This window comes from Pagrus major, chromosome 1, assembly GCF_040436345.1.
Source record: "Pagrus major chromosome 1, Pma_NU_1.0".
Lineage (NCBI taxonomy): Eukaryota > Metazoa > Chordata > Actinopteri > Spariformes > Sparidae > Pagrus > Pagrus major.
In genome coordinates, this window is record NC_133215.1 from 30915920 (window position 1) to 30938087 (window position 22168).

Below are 22168 nucleotides of genomic sequence, written 5' to 3' on the forward strand. Positions count from 1 at the left end.
TTCTGTCAGGTGAGCAGTCTGGGACTCACACTTTGACCCCTGACAGTTTTCCTGCTGGGTCGGTCTGTGTCATGTTTTGTGTCCAGTGGTCACCATGGCAACCCATTCCCATGATAGTGTTGAAACCTGAGCAGCCAGTCAGGTAGGGCAGGTAGCCGTGACGAGCTGTGAATGATTCAGGCAGCAGGTGTGTGTGGAGGTAGGGCCAAAAGACAGGAAGAAAGAGCGAGAGAGGAAACAAAGTTTAAAGAAAGAAAAAGAGAAAGTGTCGACTGCTGGACAGCTCAGACACTAATGAATGACTCTGTGAGCTGAAAACAAAGAGGAAGCCAAGCTGGAGGAAGGGAAGGAGAGTCAGGCCATGGAGGCCGAGGTGGATGAGGATGACGGGACGTTCACTAACATCTCTCTGGCAGACGACACAGGTAAGCCTCAAGGGAAGATTCAGAAGTTGTTTTTTCATTTTTTCATTTTTTCAAAGTTAGTCCTTTTCTGACCTTCATTTTAAGAACATTTCTCTGTTCTCTGTTCTCTCAAAACCACAGTGAGGAGTTTCTGCATTTCTTTTTAAATTGAGTCTTTTTAAATCGATTTAAATTCTATTTTATGTGTTTTACGTGGAGAAATGGCACTAGAAGGCCTTACTCTTCAAAAACACACTGTACCTCTCTCTGTTGTAAATGACACATGACAGACAGTTAAAGCAGTTGTTAGAAGAATGTGGATGAACAAAGGGCAACGAGGCAGAAACAAACATGACAGGACTGAGGTGTGGCTCCAACCAAAGCTGCATGGCTTTTCAATGCATATCTGATTGACAGCTGTGTGCACCAACATAGTTATTTTCCTTCAACTAAATTTGACTATGAGGACAGAAAGCATTTAACAAAATTTGAAGTCATGACTTGGTGAGAGATCCCAATCTGAACCCTAACAATATGAATCAGCAGTATCAAGTATCTTACAGCTAGCACTTACATAGTCTTCAGTCATGATTTGTTGCTGATCAACATCTCTAAACCAAGTAGACAAACATTCAAATTTGGAACATGCATGAAATGAGATGTGTTACAGGGACAGTTCACCCACCAACATCCAAAATACATATTTCTCCTCTTACCTGCAGTGATTTTTATCCATCTAGATTGTTTTGGTGTGAGTTGCAGGGTTTTGGAAATAGCAGCCATAGAGATGTCTGCCCACTCTTGATAGAATGGGACTAGATAGCACTCATCTTGTGGTGCTCAAAGCACCAATACAAAAATACATCTGAAAAACTCTGTGGCAATGTCTCTTGACAGAAATCATGACCCAGTTAGTCAAGATAATCCACAGACCTTGTTGTGGGCAGTTTCAAATAGGACCTATTTTATTTCAGTGTCACAGCATCTACTCAGGGAGGAGAGGCTAGCTAACTAAGCTAGTTTATGGTACAGCTCAGCAAAGGAGGACGGCATTAATATTTACATTCGGCCCTGTCACAAGCACAAGCCTATCATCGAGGAGTGGATGTTGCTTCCTTCTGCGACACGATTGGCTGATGTAGCTTGGTAGAAAGAAAATAGTTCCCACATGAAACTGCTCATGGCAGGGTCTGTCAGGAGACATTGCTGTTGAGTTTTTCAATGTTTGTTTCTTTTTTTGGCTGAGTGACATCTGGCTCCATTATATTTGGCAGGCATCTCTACGGCTGATATCTGCAAAACTCCACAACACCAAAACAATCGAGATGGATAAATAGCGATATGGGTAAGAAGAAGGTATTTTTGATTCTAGGGTGAGCTTTCCCTTTTACAACCAAACTATTTAGTCACAGAAGAATTTAGGCAAACAAGAATGACATGAGTCATGACCATAATCAATGTTTGGTGCCTGTAACAAGATTTTTTTGCACCACATTTTGAAAATAGAAGATTATGCAGATGATAGACTGGGTCCAGTGCAAGACAGGACCACACGATTCAAAAACACTGCAGGACTTGCCTTAGTTGCACTTTTACCCTAACTAATTTTGAATTTTTCAAATGAAATCTAGTGACCCAGTGAATCTGGGACCTCTGAGGGTCAGGGGCCCTGGGGCAGCATCGTTTATAGGCCAGCTTTGGCCCCAGCAGCCAGAATGTCCTGTTGATGCCTGTTGTCACATCCTCTCATGTAAACACTACAAGATATGAGTGAAAGGTCTGTCCCCAGCATTCAGCCCACTCATCAGGCCATTGCCGGGCTTTGCTTAAAATATAAATAAAAAATATATTAGCTGCTGTGGAAATGAAAAGTTCATTTGCAAAAACAGTGATTGATATTCCCTGCAGCGCACAGGCAAAAAGGTGATTTATGAAAATCCAAATATTTTGAGATGTTTTATCAGACAGCCCAACATCAGTTTGATTGATACACCCTGGAGTGCACAAAAACATGATTAAGAAAAATAAATAAAACTGAGATATGTGTTTTTGCAAATGAACCCTTCAAATGTCAGATTTGAAGACAGCTGCCTGCCTAAGCTGAAAACAAAACTATGAGAGCAGTGAGAGTGAACTAAAAGAGTAAAGTTTCTGGCCTGACAGCTCAACAATGAGCTGAAACTCACTGTAAAGCTCTGTAAAGCACAGCCGAAGAGTCAGCTGATACTCCTCTGCGGGTTCATCACTGTAAGTGACTCCTTTCACACTGTTTTCCATTGTCATTGTATACATTGTCATAAAAATAGCAATATTGCCACTTTAAAGCAAGACAAAGGGCATCACTCTGTGCTGAGATATGCTTATGACATAAAGGCTCAGTCAAAGATAATGAAGATAGGAAATAAATTGCTTAATGGTGCATCAAAAGGGCATCGCTTAGGCAACTACAGAGCCAACAATATGAATATAGCATAAAACGCACAATACCATTAACCACACATGTAACAGTCATCCATGTTGCACCACATCCACAACTGCAACGTCAATCGAACAACACCAGTATCACATCTACTGTAGAAAGCACCAGTGCAGGTCAGTCCGCCCAGCGATAACCATATCCAATATTAATACCATAAAATGTGACAAAAAAGACACAGCTGAAGTAAAAAAGTTAATGTTAGCTAAAGATAATAAATCAACCTTACCACTAGGTTTCGAGTCAGACTGCCCTGTTGTTCTGATGATGACAATGCCGAGTTCACAAACTCAGTTCATTGATTTGATTTTCATTCTTTTAAAATACTACACAGTTAATTCATACATTTCACACATTACGACTCAAATACTGTAAATCTCTTCTTCTGGGGGCCGTCACAGATAATCAAAAGTAGGCTTGTAGCAGCTAGCTACACATTTTTTAAGAAGGTGCAGTAGTCTAGAGTAATCAGGGGAAAAGGCGGAGACAGTAGAAACTGCTTTAGCACTGTGTTCACTATGTGAATCATTATCTTATTAGACTATGGGCCATAACATTCTTAAGATGTTTGCAAACCAAGGCTTTTCTAGCTAGCTGGCTATTAAGTCACTCTAATGTATTACATTCATATTATGCAGTAGATCATATGTAATAACACTTTTCTCCACACGACTCTTACTTAGCCTTACTTTGTTCTGTACTGAACATACACTCAACAAAAAATATAAACGCAACACTTTTGTTTTTGCTCCCATTTTTCATGAGCTGAACTCAAAGATCTAAAACTTTTTCTATATACACAAAAGATCCATTTCTCTCAAATATTGTTCACAAATCTGTCTAAATCTGTGTTAGTGAGCACTTCTCCTTTGCCGAGATAATCCATCCCACCTCACAGGTGTGGCATATCAAGATGCTGATTAGACAGCATGAATATTGCACAGGTGTGCCTTAGGCTGGCCACAATAAAAGGCCACTCTGAAATGTGCAGTTTTGCTTTATTGGAGACGGCTTATGGTAGAGAAATGAACATTCAATTCACGGGCAACAGCTCTGGTGGACATTCCTGCAGTCAGCATGCCAATTGCACGCTCCCTCAAAACTTGCAACATCTGTGGCATTGTGCTGTGTGATATAACTGAACATTTTAGAGTGGCCTTTTATTGTCTCTGGATACGACATGTATACGATACCAATATCCAGCAACTTCGCACAGCCATTGAAGAGGAGTGGACCAACATCCCACAGGCCACAATCAACAACCTGATCAACTCTATGTGAAGGAGATGTGAGGCAAATGGTGGTCACACCAGATACTGACTGGTTTTCTGACCCCCCAGACCCCCCCAATAAAGCAAAACTGCACATTTCAGAGTGGCCTTTTATTGTGGCCAGCCTAAGGCACACCTGTGCAATATTCATGCTGTCTAATCAGCATCTTGATATGCCACGCCTGTGAGGTGGGATGGATTATCTCGGCAAAGGAGAAGTGCTCACTAACACAGATTTAGACAGATTTGTGAACAATATTTGAGAGAAATGGATCTTTTGTGTATATAGAAAAAGTTTTAGATCTTTGAGTTCAGCTCATGAAAAATGGGAGCAAAAACAAAAGTGTTGCGTTTATATTTTTGTTCAGTGTATATATTTCAAACCACAATCATCAGCAGCCAGCTACTGCTACTGCAGCTACAGCAGGTTCTCATTTGTTACTCAGTTATATTTCTTGGTGGAAGTTATTTTTCAATACATTTTTTTTTAAACAAATTATGCTTTAACAAAATGGGCCTTTTCAAAAATATGTGGGGACATTTTAAATACTTTTTGAAGAACAAAAAATACAGTCTTCCTCTCACAAATAGTAAACTAGTCTCCTCTCACACAAGCTCGGGGAAAAGATGCAAACTCCACATCAAAAAAGACCATAGCAATGGCAACCTTTGCAATAGACCAGGGGCGGCCAAACGTTTTTCCTCGGAGGACCGAGACTGAACTTAATAGTGGACCACGGGCTAGAGGCAAAGGATCCTAAGACCAAAGATGGTGCTAGGATCCAAGGTTTTCTTAATTGGCTGTTTTCCTTCACAAAGTGTCACTCTGCCCGTCGTGCTCAGATTAACAATAATAAATAATAATAGATCCTAGACCATCTTACCTTACATAAAACTGCATAAGCAGGGATTTATCTTGTATTTTTGTAATGTTTTTTTTTTTTTTTAATCTGGTGAGCTAAATGTAACCTTATGGTGGACCGACTTTGGCCCATGGGCCCTACTTTAGGCCATGAGCGACTAGCATTAGACTATACTTTTTTATTTTTTTTATTTTAGCATTTATCTCATAATCTGTTCACTTCATTAATAATGAATAAGTGGACCTTAGATTGAGTTCATTTGGTCAAACTGCAGCAGCATGTCCTACCTGTACCTACTCTCCATAGCTGATTGGTCCGACTTCCAGCAGCTTTCCTAAATAACAGAGCTGTAGAGCTGTAGTCTACACTGAGGACTGAGAGTTGAGAAAAGACCTTCAAATCTTGACTTGCAAATTGATCACAGCTTGGATCTCTAATGTTTTTACTCAGAGCTTTGTCACTGGAAACTGGTCATTGAGAAATAGATGGAAAGAGCATATTTAGAAATGATAGTAGTTGGGGGTATGACGGTTTTGGCACTTTCACCCAGTGATATCACACAGGGTTAGGGAAACACACACAGACACGCACACACAGACCCAGAGAGCAGAAGACAGAGTGAGGACAAGATGGAGAGAGAGTAGGCTGGTCATAGAAGGCTATTGGCTGAAGCAGCAGTGTCCCCAGGGTTTGCTTTGGCTAACTAGCAGCAGCATATGGACTCCTCAGAGCGAGCAGAGACGCAGCGCAGAGGCTGCAAGGAAACCACACACAGACATGTATATATTAATGCTCACGCCGACCGGCAAACACTGCATGCACTCATACAGACAGATGGACAAAAAGAGAGCTAGATGCACGTGCACACACACACACACACACACACACACACACACACACACACACACACACACACACACACACACACACACACACAGGTCTGGTGGGGATGACACTGCCGGTCAGGTTTTCACTGCCAACTGCTGCTCTGTCTGTCTGCATGTGCATGTGATCTGTTACCAGGGGGAATGACTGAACGCCTGAGCATCTGTTAGCACTGCAGCAAGTGTGTGTGTGTGTGTGTGTGTGTGTGTGTGTGTGTGTGTGTGTGTGTGTGTGTGTGTGTACCAGAGAGAGTGTGTGTATGGTGGTTGTGCACTGAGTTGCTCCCCCTGTCGGCCGGTGTGGTCACGTACACTCAGTGACGTGGTGGTGACGACGTTGGTGGGTGAAGTCCCAGTTACCATCATCCTCCTCCTCCTCATCATCACCAGCTCACAGCCTGTAGTCTGTTTACAGGGCAACTCCGTTAGAGGGAAAAGACATTTCTCGCTTTAGGTGAGTTAATCGCCGACATGCGCTAACGCTAGCTGTTCGTATAACTGCCCATTTTGAGAAGCTAAATCACAGCAGCGTTGTGCTCCCCGTTCGAAGCTTAGGCTAGCTAGCAGCAGCAGTTAGCTTGCAACAGTTAGCAGCACTTTACGCTAATGTCTTTAACAGAGAGTCGCTTCTACACGTGAGACTAAGTAGACGGTTGAGTTGTGGTTGAGACACTAACCTTGCATTTGCTGCGGAAGTACGTATTTCGGTTGTGTTGCACCTCCGTTGCAGCTAAAGTTAGCCACAGAGGTAGTTAGCTTACACGGCTAATGTAGACGCATCCATTATCGGACACGTCCTCTGCTCTGCTAATTATTGCCGTAAAAAGGTTAATGACAGCCTCCAGCTTGGTCAACCACTGTATTATAATAGATGCTACAACGTCTGTACAGGTTTAGTAGCGATGCAGACACGTTTGGGGGATATGTTCTGGTGGTGGCTCAGTCTCTGTTTACGGTTATCGGGCCGAGGGACGGCTGAGTCTAGCCAAGCTAACATTGGACCACTAATTCGCGATTTAGATGGAAAATCTCCATCTCAACGTGAAAGGTGAAATGATGAGCAAGGAAGAGCCAGGATGAAAAATAAAAGACATCGTCGCTAACAGGGTGGTTGTCCAGTAATAACATTGTGGCTCTGAATGGGAGATTAGATGTGCTGGACTCGCTGTACTTTGGCGTTAGTCGCTCGTGTATTTGTGTTTGAACAGTCAATATACACGAGAGTGTTGGGAAGTAGACAGACACAATAAAGTCCACCCATATTGGCTCATAACAGACCTTTCAGTGGCACTTTTGCAGGTCAGCAGTAAGCAGCATCATCTCCCATCATGCTCCTGGGTGCGGTGTCTGCTCCCATCCGGCTACCATCACCAGCCCCCTCAGCAGGCCGGGACAACATGCCTGAGCTCTGTGTACACAGCTGCCAGGTTTACCTCCATTTCAAAGCTGACAAAACCAGACATACCGGGGATCATAGGAATTATGTTAAGCAATATATTATGGAGCTGATCACAGTGAATAGGCTACTGATGTGCTGTAGTGATCACTTGTTAACACCAGTTCCAATATATCTTTCACATGTAAATACACATTGTTTCCCCTCTGTAATTTTAGTGGAGGTGGGCCACCTCGCCTGAAAACAAAGACCAACTTTTCCAACATAAAGAATGAAAACACCTTTAAGAAATGAAACTAAATATGCTTAAAAAAAGTACTGTTTCACACAACAAATGCCATATTTAATGTGACTTGTTGAGGCCATCTTCTACTAACTTAAGCGATCACAAGACCACATCTGGCCTTGGTGGCTGATCACCTTGACGAACATCAGGAATCTCTGCCGGCTTTTAGAATATTCATCATACTACAACAATGTATTATCAGGAGGTGCCCCATAGCTCACCAGGTAGAGTGTGCTCCTCATGTAAAAAAGAGTCCTTAGCAGTGGCCAGGTTCAACTCCGAACCATGTGCCCTTTGCTGCATGTCGTCCACTCTCTCTCTCCCTCATATCTTCATCAATCCTATCTAAGAAAGGCACAACAGTACCCATTGTGTTTTCATTAGTATGTCTGCTTTACTGAGCTCAGTGTCTGTTTTTTTCTTCTACAGTGGACAGTGGAACTGCAGCCCTGTATTCTAAACAAGAGAACGAGCTTTTCATCATGAACTGCGACATAGATGGTACGTCTGCGTACATGTAACTGTCTGAGGGTGGCATCATGTAATAATTATGAGATAATGTCTTGTAATTGTGTGTACATGTTTGTGTATTTCAGGCGATATGGAGAACCAGGTGGAGATGGAGGAGAAGACGAGGTTAATAAATCAGGTTTTGGAACTTCAGCACACACTGGAAGGTAACACATCACACACACATCACTCACACACACGTTATGGTAACTGTCTTCGCCAGGGTGAGAAATTGCTCCTATTGTTAATTGTTAGATTTTTTTCGAAGGCCTCTGAGATCAGAAGACTTGGCTTGACTTGCAGAAACCTGTTCATGAAGGATAAAAGTTGCACCGAAAACTATAACAAAAAATGTACCCACTTGTGTCTTAGCCTTTGTCTGTCTGTCTGATACAAACCAGATTAAATAAGACCCCAAACACTCTACTTGTTCTGTCTCCTCACCACCGACGCATACAGTGTGTCTTTCATGCCCCTTTGAGCATGCAGTTTTAAGACAGTGGATGCTTGCTTGCTCTCTGTGCTGCTGCTCTTCTCTGTCTGCTGTTCATCATCTCAGCCACTCTGCTGTCTTGATATAGACCTGTGCTAATGCACTCACTCTACCTCTCTTCCACTCTCCCCACATCTCCTTTCTACATTCACAAATACCGTGCACATAAACACATGGCTTTGTCCAATGCATAGAAGATTTTTTCCAGCACGTTACATAAAAAATTCTGGACACTCCTGATACTTTATTCAGGTTATCCCTTACAGCAATGGTCAGTATTTACCCTTAATTAAGGTAAACCATGGACATCCAGTTCAGTGAGAAAGAATAAGGGCAGGAAAATCTTCACACTAATTCATCTGTGCCAGGTGTTTATATTCCTTGACATTAGCCACATACCTGCAGACAGCTGGTAAGCCAGCATTAGCCCCCCAGCAGATATGGACAGACTGAATACAGTTACACACTGTTCCCTGGAGTCCCATGGCCTCACCTCTCATAATAATACCTTGTTAACGAACACAAACAGAAAGTGCATATTAAACCACTTTTACACCCAAATTATAGTGTGTGTGCAGGTTTATTAAATGCAGGTAAACCCAATAAAAATAGGCGAATTACTCCTTTCCCATGGCCGGGCGATGTTTGCCTTTCTGTTCATATTTTCTTGTGTGTCATGTTTGTCATCACGAACACGCTGGGAAAATTAGAAAACATCCAGAAGACGTGAGACTTGTTTGAAAATGTCTTGATATCATTGTGAATTGGAGATATCAGTTTCCCAGAGCTGATGATGGAAGCAGTAAGGAGTGAGTCATCTCGCTTCTTTCTCATTTCTGTTGAGAGTTCCACACTTTTATTGATTGGGCTGCTGGCAAGACTTATAATGACATGGAAGCTACTGACAATGTTTAACTGGTTACTTTTACTTCAGTCTGTCTTTCAAATTTGGTGCTGACCAGATGATATCTGAAGCCAGATATTAGTGACTGTTAGTGGGCTTTTTGCCCAGTGTGAAAGTGGTGTTAGATTTTATTTTTGGTACGTCTCTATGAGCTAGGAGTCAGTTTCCGGGAAAATCACTAATGCAGCCAGCTATCATCTACATTACTTTTTGACAAAAGGTAACCTTTTTGTACTCATGGATATTTTTATTCTTGTGTTCAAACAAAAATTTGAATGAATCAAATAAAAGCTGTATAATGGCTAGTCCTGCTTACATCTGCGTTTGGTTGCTAGCAGCCATTTTTCTTTTCTTTTTACCTGTGCTGGCATGTTGCTGGATGTCTCTGCATCAGAGAAAGTTATACTTACATTCTGTTCAACAGTGGAATAGCAAATATGTATGCATGAGGAAGAAACAAAATAGGGACATAATTGGTGAACATTGCTCAGTAGCACTACTAGTGCTTAAAAAGTCCACGGGGTACCTTTAAAGACAAGGCAGACTGGATTTTATTTACAGTGATGAATTCTTTGTTTTAGCTTCCCATTCTTCATTTTTGTTCCAGACTTGTCGGCGCGGGTCGATGCAGTCAAGGAAGAGAACCTGAAGTTAAAGTCTGAGAACCAGGTCCTCGGCCAGTACATCGAGAACCTCATGTCAGCATCCAGCGTCTTTCAGACCACTGACACCAAGAGCAAACGGAAGTGAGAGATCAGCTGAAGTCCCAGGCGAGCTGGGAGAGGAAACCCACCATGGAGACATGGAGAGGGCTTGGTTTCTCAGCAGACCTGGGTGCTTTTTTGTAACCATTCAGCTCACATACCTGAGTCCAAACTAACAATTTATTAATGAATAAACATTAACTGACCCTGTCCTGCAGGAGGCAATTTAATGTCAGTCTGACCCAGGTCTGTTTTGCAGCAGCTTCCTCTTCACACTACAGACGAGGTACACTTGACCCTTTAATCACTGACACAAAAACCCAACTTGGATCAGTTTGTGGTTACGGGTCATTTGTACCTTGAGTTTCTTTCCTAATGCTCTCTGTCAAAGTAGTATCTGTAAAATAATTCTTAGCTGTTTTACCTGCTTGAAGACCATTCTGACTTTCTGTGGTTTTTCCCATCTCTCTCAGTGTTCCTGCCTCAAACTGACCTGTTAGTGGGTGGGTGAGAACATTACAAATATGGTTTGACCATCAACGTCATTTCATCAACACTGCTTTAGTTTATTATTTATTTTTGTAAAGTATTTTCTACGTCAGCTGGATCTGAGTTTTTGGCAGGTCTTGGATGTCATCATGTATATGTAAAGCACGACTGTACTCCTCAGTTTAAAAGATGGCAAACTGAACAGTATTACTTAGAATAATAATCGCATGTATGATAATACATCTCTAGAATGGGTTTATTTTTGTTTGACAGTTTAATTTGTCTTATGAAACCAATAATCAGTGGATGCAGACTGTGTAAAGCTGACCTTGGTAACAATAGGAGGTGGATATTGGATACATTAAGGTAACATTGAGAGCTCAGCAAGTTAAAGTAAAAGCACAGCACTCCATAGAAGTGTAGGTTTTAACTAACATCAGTGATGTTTTTATTGCAAGTGGTTCATTTTTCATAATGACATAATGAATTCTTTCTGTGGTATTTGCAACCCTTTTAATTCATCATGTCATTAATGAGTGTTGTGGCCCAAACTGTAATGTGAGATTAACAATGGAAACGACAGGGTCATAAATGAAGCAGGGCTCCTTCAGAGACAAACCCTGCAGTATTACATTATGTGTCCTTATCCTGCAGCGTCCTGTAACAGGGGGAAGGGACCTAATGGGCCAAATGACACGAGGAGGAGGTGAGGTAGGAAGAAAGAGATGCTTTCCCCTTTAACTGCACGACCAAATGCAGTAAAGAGGCCTTGAGTGCTATTGATTCACTTAGCCAGGCCTGCTAGAGGATGGGTTTGACCGTAAAACATGCTGATGTCCTCAGCAGACTGGAGGGTGTGTCCTCCAACATTGCAAGACAAAAGGATTGAGGGTGGAAGATGAAAAAGTCAAGTAATCTGAACAAATTTGTATTCCCTTTAAATAGAAGTTTAAAGTCTGGAAAGCAGTAATTAATGTGTAAACGTCAAGTGACTGTCTGAAAAGGAGGGATTGGTCATATTAGGGGAGGCTATAAACACTGTATATGCTGTAATTTATTGAGGTTATTTTGATATTTTTAACAGTTGTACAGTAGTAGGTCATTAATTTCTTCCTGGCATGCTGAATATGCCCTACCTACACACATCCTGGTACTAACTGTCAGTGTGTAGACATCCTGCACCTTCTGCCTTTTAACATTTTTGTTTTAATAAAAATCAAAGATAAAGATTGTTGTTTCTCTGGGTCTTTTGTCACCTGCACCTTACATCTGTCAGAGAACAAGAGAAAGGAATCAAAATGAAGGAAATGATGTGCTGCATTTGATCAGACTTGTGTTTTTTATTAAATAATTTTACTTTCAAGAGCAATGTACAATTTGCAAACAAATGTAAACAGGGATACCTGCCAGCATCTGGCAAGAGCATGAACTACAAAAGCTTGAAACAATAATATAAAACAAATAAATTAGCTTCAGCGTCTTCCCCAGGCAACAATCTTGGATTGTGAACTCCAGCTAGTCTAGATATATTCTGGGGAAGCAGTGCTGTGTACTGACTGCATGAGACACTTTTCACAGGTTTAATATCCAGCTGCAGAAACCCACATATTTAAACTGTCTCGCTGACGACTGGTGGCCAAGGCATTTAAAATCACCTATTTTTTGCTGAAAGCACTGACAGTCAGAGTTAACTTTACCTAGGCTCAGAAGAAGCACATCAGTGACATATATTGAAGAAAACTGCCTCAAGTCACTCAAAACACTGCATTAAGATTTCATTCATACTGGCATAAAATAAATTCAAAACAAACTGATAAATGGGGTTCTCAGTGCTAATCCTCAATTCTTAAACTGCTATAACTTAGTAAAAAACACACATAGAAGTAACTGATGCTCCTTACAAACTACCTAAAATCTAAACTGAACATCCATCCCATATTTTTAAAGAGGTAAACTTTTAAACCTAAGCTGAGACGGCTTAATCAACTGAAATGTCCTGACACTACAGGAACATCTCCAACAGCCTGTCCTCGCAGCCTGGTGTCCTCTCCAGCTGGCCTGTTCATGAAAACCGAACCATTTCAAACAAGGAAGGGACTTCAAACTGTGTCCTCGAACATGTTCTCTAAAACAAGTTCAGAGATGTAGCCCGTGATATGCTCTAATGAACATCTGGAGTCAACAGCAGTGCACATGCTCTCTGCTGCCTTCACTCTCAGAGGAGACACACTGGTGGACCTACAAACTCAATTCAAAAAACTTGGGACGCTGTGTATATAAAAACTGTAATCATTTGCAAATCCTTCTCGACTTATGTTCAATACTGTACAAAGACAAGATATTTAATGTAGTCATTTATATAGTTACCATGAGTTTAACACCTGCAACACGCGAAGTGAGAAGAGCCACAGCATCCCAACTTCTTTTAAAATCGTAGTTGTATGATGGCATATATTGAGACTGACAGCAGAGACGGGGTGAACAGGAACAGAGGTGGAAGAGGCTGCTTTTTTAGGCTGACAGGCATTTCGACAGCAATGGCTTAGAGAAGAGAAGAAGGATGAAGAGTGTGGAAGCTCAGGGTGGAGGAGGAAAAACAGCAAAATGCACAAAATCTCCAGGGGATTCAACTGATAGTTCAATGAGCAGACAGGAGGGAGAGTGAGACGAGGCAAAGGGGGGGATACAGAGATGTGGTTTGGGAGACTGTGGACCTGTGATGGGTGAAGCCGAGGCATGGAGGAGAAATGGATGGGGCAGCCGGGGTGACTGCAGGCTACCAGGTGGTCTGGAGGAAATACATGCCGCTCTGCTCGGAGTTGGGGGAGCAGCAGCAGAGACAGCCCTTCCACCTCCTCCGCCATCGGGGGAGAAAGGAGACAACAGCGTGGGGTTCACCTCCTCAGTCTTTCCGTACCCTCCTCTTTCTCACAGCTTGTTTGTGGCTCTCTTCAGCGACGTCTCCTCCCTCCTTCGGCTGCAGGACAGAATTGAAATGAAATTACAAACAAGAAAAAGACTAAATTTAAATCACTCAAAAGACATTTTCAGTGCCAAGTAGAGTGAAATACATTCTTAAAAGTGACTGCTCTCACTGTCACCAATACTGACACAGATACTGTTGAAAAGTGACAGATGTATATGGGTGGAAATCTCATTCAACTCCAATTCAGACTGTAAAACAATTATTCAATCATCCTGATGCATGTCTTTTAAAAATTTCTAGACATGATGTATTTTTTTTTCTTACTGTGTGAGTTGGAATCAACCCTATTGACATTAGTATCAGCACTGAAAACAAGACTTCATATAAAAGTATTGATACTTTGGGGATTGATCCATCCACCCCAGTAACAACATTTAACACCGGGCTAGTTCACCTCCATGCGACCAATAGTAAGTCAAACGTCTTGTGTCACAACAGTGTAAAGGAAGCATCAATTCATGAAAAGCTGTGACCTTTGTTTTTAAATACAAAAACATGATGTTCTCGGTGTCTGTGCTCAGAACCTCAAAGGTAAGCATGAGAAAAAAAACTTGCTACCATGTGTGTAAAAACAAGTATCCAATCATGCTTATTGTAGGCTATGATGCTCAATGTGATTTGCAGCCGTCATTCACTCTCCCACTGCTCAACACTCATTTAGAGCGACATGAAGGTGGAGCTTGAACTTTCTCACTAAGGTCTGGTGTGTTCAAGAGTTGTTCTGAACGCACCAGTAAGCCCAGGTTTTTAATGTAAATAAGTGTTCTGTAAAATTTTCTGTAAAACTTGTGTATGATAATTTCCCCCAAAATACGATCATTTCAAGCCTCTGGTATGATAATTTAACATTTCCCATCTGGCAGCACTGCAGTGGATCTGTGCACAGGGGCTCATGCTGCTGTGTAGGTCACAGACACCAACCTCATCTTCTAATGTTCTCTCAGGAGCTTTGCTTTCCTCTTCTTCCTCTTCCTCCTCTTCCCCCTCTAGATTGTCACCTCCCTCATCAACTCCATCCTCCTCTTCTTCCTCCTCCTCCTCCTCTTCCTCCTCCTCCTCCTCCTCTTCCTCCTCAGCTTCTTCTGTGGCTTTTGAGAGAGGGAGATTAAAGGTGAGGACAAAGAATACGATTGTAGAACAATGTAGCAGTAAAAGTACAATACAGCACCAGCAGAGCAGCGTGCGATGGCCTGTGTTTGACCCTCTAACCTGCAGTTGCTGCTCCCTCTGTAGCCTCAGCTGCTTTGTCTTCCTTATCTGCTGCTGCCTCCTCCTCTTCTTCATCCTCCTCTTCCTCCTCTTCTACATCAGCTCGGGGGACATCCACCTTCTTGTACACGTAGTCGTCCTCTGATTTCTAGGACACAAACAGGATATGGGATCACAGTCAGGTTTAGAAGGTTTTCTGGTTTGCCTCTGCAGAAATCATACAATAAACAAACTCAATAGGTGCACAGTACCTTGGGCCAGCAGAAGAGCACAGTCAGTCCTACAGGCAGGCCGACTGTCAGTATGTAGATCACCCAGAGCCACGGTCGTTCCTCTGCTGCCAACATCAGCTGAGCGAAAATCCCCGGCTGATGAGGAAAGACAAGGGACCAGAGAACAAATAGTGAGCTTTGGTGAGTCTTTCCCTCGCAGACTCAGACAGCCCTGTGGTCAATTAAATGCATGTAGTGACAATGTAAGTGCTGTTATGTTGCTGCTCTATGTTCTCATTGCCTTTACAAAGCATCACACTGACCTCGTTAGCGCTGGCTACCAGTTTCTTGAGCCCCCAGCTGTCAGAGGCCCAGCGGTCAGCCACCTCCTTGTGAGAGGTGATAATGAAGTTGTCAAAGTAGATATCTGAGGTCATGGACCACAACTCCAAGCCAAGAGCCTTGAAAGGTGCCATCTTGAATGGCTGCAGGTCCTCAAAATACTCTGGGTTGCTGATCTTACGCGGCTTCCAGACTCCCTTGGGAGAAACAATTGGAAAGAAGACATCAAAAGATGGTTTCCAAACTAAGAACAGCAAACGAAGTTAGATTTCTCTGACCGATGTATCAATCGATCAAACTTTTGTAGCATTTTTCAAACAAATCACAATGCAATTCAAAGCTCTTCACAAGTGATTTTTTACACAAAGACAGCAATAAAATATGGGTATTGAAAATAATAAAAGATAAAGAATAAAAAATACAAGCAATAAAAATAACAAAAATATAATTAGGAAATACTAAACATAAAAATCATTATAATTATTCAAGTTTTTATTAAATAAAATATATATTAATAATAATGTGTCACATGTTTACAATATATAATAGAATAAATAATAAAGATATATATAATAATCTGATTATTATAGTTATTAGATTATAATCTAATTATTTATTATAATTAAAATTACATGGTTAAAAAAAATACAAAGCAAATAACTATAAACACTCAAACTATAAAACATACAACACTACAGAAAGTCAGACTGAAAAGACAGGTTTTTAGCTTATGTATAAAAATATCTATATTTCCTGCTCTGGAAGGCTGTTCCAACGGCTCAGAGCGTAACAGCTGAAAGCAGCATCACAAATGTTGCCACGTCGTGCTTGATAAACTAATAAAATAATTATGTAGTAGTAATAGTATGTGGTAATAGTGTAGTAGGTATTTTGTAGCATGTTTTTAGCCTAGTTATAGTTACCTGATAGTTGGGATTGTCCACCAGAGGGGCTTTCCACTTGCCCTTGTACTGAGGATTGTTGATCTTGGGACGCTTCCACTCCCCACAGCCAGGAGCTGTCTCACAGGCTGGGTTAGGAATCTGTGGGGCTTCCCACTCTCCATCCATCTCCTCATCCCTGCACACAGAGGAGAGCAGTCAGGCTGATTATTTCCTCACTGTAAATACTGGAATTTTCACATGCAGCTTGTTTGAGTGATGAATGTTTTTATTTACCAGTCTTCTGGTTTCTCAGCGTTCGGGTCGGGGACAAACTCTGCTTCATCGTCCAGCCAGCCCTCTGGCTTCAGAGCGTCAGGGTCCTCAATTTTTGCTGGAGCATCTTCATCCCTGAGACACACACACGTCCATATTTGTTATTGATGATGAGGTCACTGAGGCCCTGACATTTAAATATGTCCCATCTGTGACAAAATCTAGTATGGGCATTGTAATCACCAGTCATCGGGCTTGACAGCCTCAGGGTCGGGAATCTTGGCCTTCTCATCCCAGTCGTCCGGCTTGGAATCATTTGGATCATCAATCTCTTTGGGTGGGTTGACTGGAGGAACCACATCATAAAGCAGATTGCCACGGCTCACGCTGGATTGGTCTATGAACATTTCGTAGCTGTTGTCCGGGTTTAGGACTGGAAACAAGGACAAATGTACATTTGAAAAAAACACAGACATATATGCTGGTATGTAAAATTGAAGTAATGCTTCTGTGTGGTGCATGAGACACATTTCAGATACACATAAAAACACATCTATTCTTTTTCCAAACTGTACCCAAAGTGTAGAGGTGAGTCTTCTTGTCAGTGTAGAACTTCTTGAGGTCGACATCGGGCCTCTTGGCGTGCTTCTCCTCCAAGTCTTTGTTGAGAGGATTCTGGTGGCGGAAGATGAAGTGCAGCTTGTAGTCCTCACCACACTTGTCTGGTCCAAACATGATGGTGTAGGGTGTACGATCCTGGAATTGCTCCTACAGTGCAGAGTAAATGGAGTACGTCTGTTTAGTTTAAAGGCAGACAACATTTACCCAGTTCTACCACACATACTCAAGACAGAGGAGGAATACTCAGGAGGTTTTGGATTCTGTGTCCACCAATACTAACGAAGATATTGTATGTACTGTAACATACTCGTGAAAACAGACACATTGTAATGTGGAATGACAACATGTAAACCAACCAGATTGAGATCTTCAGTGTCTGTAAGCAGTTTGACGTACGCTCCACCACAGTCGATGCCTTCCTGGAAATTCACCTCATACCTGCAACCAGATCCCACCGAAACAATTAAACAAGTCTTGGTCACATTAATTTTACACGGTTTTGTTAACTGTAGCATGCAAATAACAGATTTTAGTCACTAACTTATACACCCACTAACTTTTCTGGCTCATGAACAAAAACATGGGTGTATATGTGCAAGTTTGAACTCACTGTAAGACCAGAGGTTCATCCTGGAAGACGAAGGGTTTGTCCAACATTGCTGCGATCGCATGGTGTTTGGCCCGGGACTTGAGCACCAGACCCTGGTCTCCTGGAACTTTGTTCTCCTTCAGCTGCTCCACAGACCACTTACCTAAAGCCAGAGAGAGGAGAGGGGCGTTCAACAACCTGAGTTCTCTTTCAGGGTCATGGTTTACACTGCTATGACTTATGATAATATTTTGGGTTTGTGTGTGTGTGCAAGGTCTCAGAGCTTGAGAAAGCTTTAGTGCAGTCAACAGGACATCACAAACACTGTTTTAGTGTCTCGAGCTGAGGCGTTGTGACATCATAACTAACAGGAATTAAATTATTAATATGAGACCTTGTAAATATATTTCTTATTTGCATCATTCATGAAAAAAGGTCAGTCTGTGGAAGAAAAAGTTGACAACAGCAAGTTGTTGCTCTCATACGCACGTCAGGATTAGCAGAAAGAGAAATAAAGCAACAAACCATCATATTTGGCGATTTCATCATCTGCATCCCCCTTCACTGTCTTTGACAGCTGCCATCTGTGAACATCAACATCATAAAACTCACAAAAAGATAAACATCCACAAACACAGACGACAGCCACTGATGGTGTCAGTTTATCCTGGTCACTCAGCACCCTTGCAGGCTCATGTATCCCAGCATGCATCAAACATTTACGCTGCACTTTTTTTTTTAGCAGCACTTGGTGGTAAATTTTTTAGGCTATACCTGTCCAGTGTCCCATCGTCAAACGTGTCTGCAAAGTGGACGTCTCCAGTGGGGACAGGAGTCTTGTATGTAACCTGGGGGACAAAAAACAGAAATTAGTCGTTGATACAGTATACAGGATAGTTGCCCTTTATCCAGAACTTTCAAGAAAATATTTAATGTAATTTACTAGCTTTGATACTTTGGTTTCACATGTAACCTTTACTTGACCTATGACCCATTCCTGACCTGGAAGGATACATCTGCATCTGTTCCAGCCTTCCCACTTGCTGTGTCTGCCTCATCAGAGTGGTCGTCATCCATCACCGTTGCCTCCTCCTCCTCTTCCTCCTCTTCTGCCATCAGCACCTTTAATTCCTCCTCGTCCAAGCCCATATCTTCATCCATGTCGGAAAGATCCACCTCCAACTGGTTGTCCTGGGCCGCCACAGCCGCCACAGCCAGGGAGGACAGGAGCAGCACGCGCCACATCCAACCCCTGTCCAGCTTCATCTGTAGAGGGCACAATGAGGACGGGGGTGTGGTGATAGCAGGAGGGGGAACAGAGTGTGAGATAAGGGCGTCAGAGATGAGTGTGGTGTGAGCAGCACAGTGAGGAAGGCGTGGTATGGGAGGATGGGGGAGGGTAAGAGGAGGCAGGTGTGAGAGAGATAGATGGATAGTTATTTATGGACAGCAATGGTGTGTGTGCGTGTGTGTGTGTGTGTGTGTGTGCGAACGCCGGGGGGGGGGGGGGGGGGGGGGAATTAATGATATAAATAGCGAACACAAGTACGTAAAAGGAAAGAGGGATGAGAGGTTGAGTTAGAGAAAAAACAAAAGAGATTGAGGTCACATTAGTACACACTGCTACTTGATTTAGGTCCTGTGTCCTCACATTGCATCCTTATATTACGTTTTTTGCACTATTTTCATAAAAACTTTCGCCTGTCCCTTCTCTGCTGTAATGCATCCCCACCAGATAAATCCTCAGGACAGCCTGTCTTTATCTGTGCTTTCAAATCTGTCACATACAGCTAAACTCTTTCTCGTACTTCCTTACTAGTCCAAATTTGTAGCAGCAAACTCGGGTTGAAACTAACCCAATAATGACAACTAATAATTGTCATTATTGATTATTCTGCTAATTGAATTTCTCGATTAATCGATTAGTCTATAAAATTAAAAAAAAAAAGAAAAAAGAAAAAATGCTCATCACAAACTCCAAGAACCCAAAGTGACTTCCTTTGTCAAACCAACAGTCCAAAACCCAAAGACTCTGCATTTATTATTCTTTAATTATTTCCCCTGATTTTTTCATCAAGATCCAAGTCCACCCATCCTCCGTCCAAGTTTCCGGGAAATTATTACCTTTATTTAAATAGACGGACTCGGTTGAAAACATACCCTTCTTGGCAGATGTCATGACTGAAACGATTATTCGATTATCAAAATGCTTGATGATTTATTTTTTATTCTAGTCAACAAATCACTTAAGCGAGTAATTGTTGCAGTTTTACAGCAAATGCCCCAGATTAGAATCTTTGTGTGTGTCCTTATATGCGTTGGAAATCTCAAGTGATACTCTGCTGACTAATGATGCAATTCAGATATGTGTAACACCAGACAATAGCTTCATTGACCTCTTATTGATCAGGCCACACCTGCTCGCTCTTGTTGTGAGCAGCAGGAATTGAAAAGCATCACTGCAGACGGCACAGCAGCACGCTTTCATTAATTCCTAATTAACTTTGATTCCCATACTGCTGTTGTTCTATTTGCTAACATCAGAGCGCAGCAGGATCAAAAGGATTCTGATAAGCATGAGGGAGGGATGATGAACGGGAGGTGATCTTCAGAGCGATCTCATCTCAAGATGCTGCTCATTTATTTGCATCTTTGGTCTGAATACAATGCAACTTTGAAAGAAACCCTGGCCTATCCCATGCAGAAAGAGAGGACTCAAAAAATGTATGTTGATCTGAGAATATACAAACATGTATATGTCCAAAACAAATCTGAAGCTTGATGCAGTTGTTGAAATTAGCATAGAGGGTTTCAGAAGTAGGAACACACACAAACATTTGTTTGAGCTGTTGTTTTTTCTTTTTGCTGCACATAAATTGTCACGTTCATAGCAGTGCCTTTTATTTCTCTCCATAAAAGAACAAACTGCCTAAGCGGCATAGTACTTGATGAATGTTCAGCTGTATTTACATGACGAAGGTCATCTTTCTACCTTTACTTTCACTACACAGAAGTGGCCATTGCTTTAGCAGTGTGCACATCATGAAATTCGAGGGTGAAATGAACTGTTTGAGACCAGCCTTTTACTGGCTGAATGCATGATACCCTTCAGCATTACCACCCGACATGACACATCTTTAACGTACACCAGAGATAGTGAACTAGGTCAACTGTAGAGCTCTATGGAGGAGATGGAGGTGTAAAAGGTTAGTACATCAATTTTAGATAAACCCGAGCAAAATTCAGTTTCGCTCTCCGACATATTTATTTCAATTTTGGCTATTCAGATGTAACAAACAATGAATTGCAGTGACATCTTGATAACGTCTTTCCTGATTCAACAGTAACATATCGTCTCCCCTTTGGACAATTTATTAGGCTGTGGCCGAAGTCAGGTTACAGTATCTGTAAACAGTTGCCACTGGCTGTGACAAGTCACTTTAACCTCACATCCATAAACACAAGCTCACCATTACCAGCCAAGTGTAGACACATGAGCTACAGTGTGTAGATAGACAGGCCAATCTCCAACTTATCTAACAAATTTGACTACCTATCCTGTCTGGTGAGCTCCATCACATAATTCTATTTCACATTAAGCTTCAGTCCTCCTTTGTAACACAGTTATAGCTCAAATGTACTGGTGTAACATCCCTGACAAGCCTCTGGTTGACGGCCAACATTGCCAAGAAGCTCTTATTTTATTCCTAAGACACGCTTATAACTGAGCAGATCTGGGAAGTACAAATAAAAGGTCAGAGGACAGTGTTGTGGAGCTAACATGGCTGCCACCGAACTGTGCAATGTCCAAACTCTTTTTTTAGTGAATGGCTCTGGCTGCAGCACCTGCTCCGCTAGCTAGCTAGCTGGACGGCGCGCCACCACAAACAGCAAACGTTAGCATAACACAAGACAAACTCATAAATTAATTGGCTTATACGAGGACTCCTTTAAGTAACCATGCCCTGTCGTTAAAACACAAACAGGTTGTTTTTATTTAGTTAAGGGTTGCCGGAAATATCTTGCAGACTGGAGAAATGAGTGGATAGCAACGGTTAGCATGCTAAATTAGCAGTGATGTCGCACAGGGAGGGATGGAGAGAATGAATGAGCGCACAAACAAACCTTGAGCCTTCTTGTGCTTGCAGACAAAAATCCTCGATAAAAGCTGCTTCTCCGCTTTCAAAAAAACTGAGGGATTGTCAGTGCGTTTCACCCTCTGAGAATAACACCGAGGCCCGCCGTGTATGGTTGGGAATAACACGGTTGTCGGCTGAAGAGGACGGAACGTATATGACAGCTTGGCCCGGATAACGGTGCGAGGTTGATGAGCGCGAGCGTGTCACTGGTAATGGGCATGCGCACTTCGCGT

The 22168-nt window shown here is 42.1% G+C and overlaps 2 protein-coding genes across 3 annotated transcripts; one reads left to right on the plus strand and one right to left on the minus strand.

Moving 5' to 3' along the window:
* Positions 1-331: 331 nt before the first annotated feature.
* Positions 332-11909, plus strand: scoca (short coiled-coil protein a). Of its 2 annotated transcripts, none has more exons than XM_073474311.1 (4): positions 332-425; positions 8010-8081; positions 8177-8257; positions 10095-11909. In XM_073474311.1, exons 1-4 carry the CDS (start codon positions 362-364, stop codon positions 10235-10237), a joined length of 360 nt encoding a protein of 119 aa, XP_073330412.1. In that variant the 5' UTR covers positions 332-361; the 3' UTR covers positions 10238-11909. The 2 variants fall into 2 exon arrangements, with proteins under 2 accessions (XP_073330412.1, XP_073330420.1); XM_073474319.1 differs by lacking the exon at positions 332-425 and adding an exon at positions 6239-6352.
* A 91-nt stretch (positions 11910-12000) lies between these two features.
* Positions 12001-22091, minus strand: clgn (calmegin). Its single transcript, XM_073474286.1, has 15 exons — positions 21922-22091; positions 18799-19062; positions 18571-18644; positions 18322-18380; positions 17818-17959; positions 17564-17645; positions 17162-17354; positions 16830-17019; positions 16608-16721; positions 16353-16509; positions 15411-15626; positions 15127-15243; positions 14876-15023; positions 14588-14754; positions 12001-13657 (listed from the first exon to the last, which is right to left on the minus strand). Exons 2-15 carry the CDS (start codon positions 19060-19062, stop codon positions 13583-13585), a joined length of 1998 nt encoding a protein of 665 aa, XP_073330387.1. The 5' UTR covers positions 21922-22091; the 3' UTR covers positions 12001-13582.
* Positions 22092-22168: the final 77 nt, after the last annotated feature.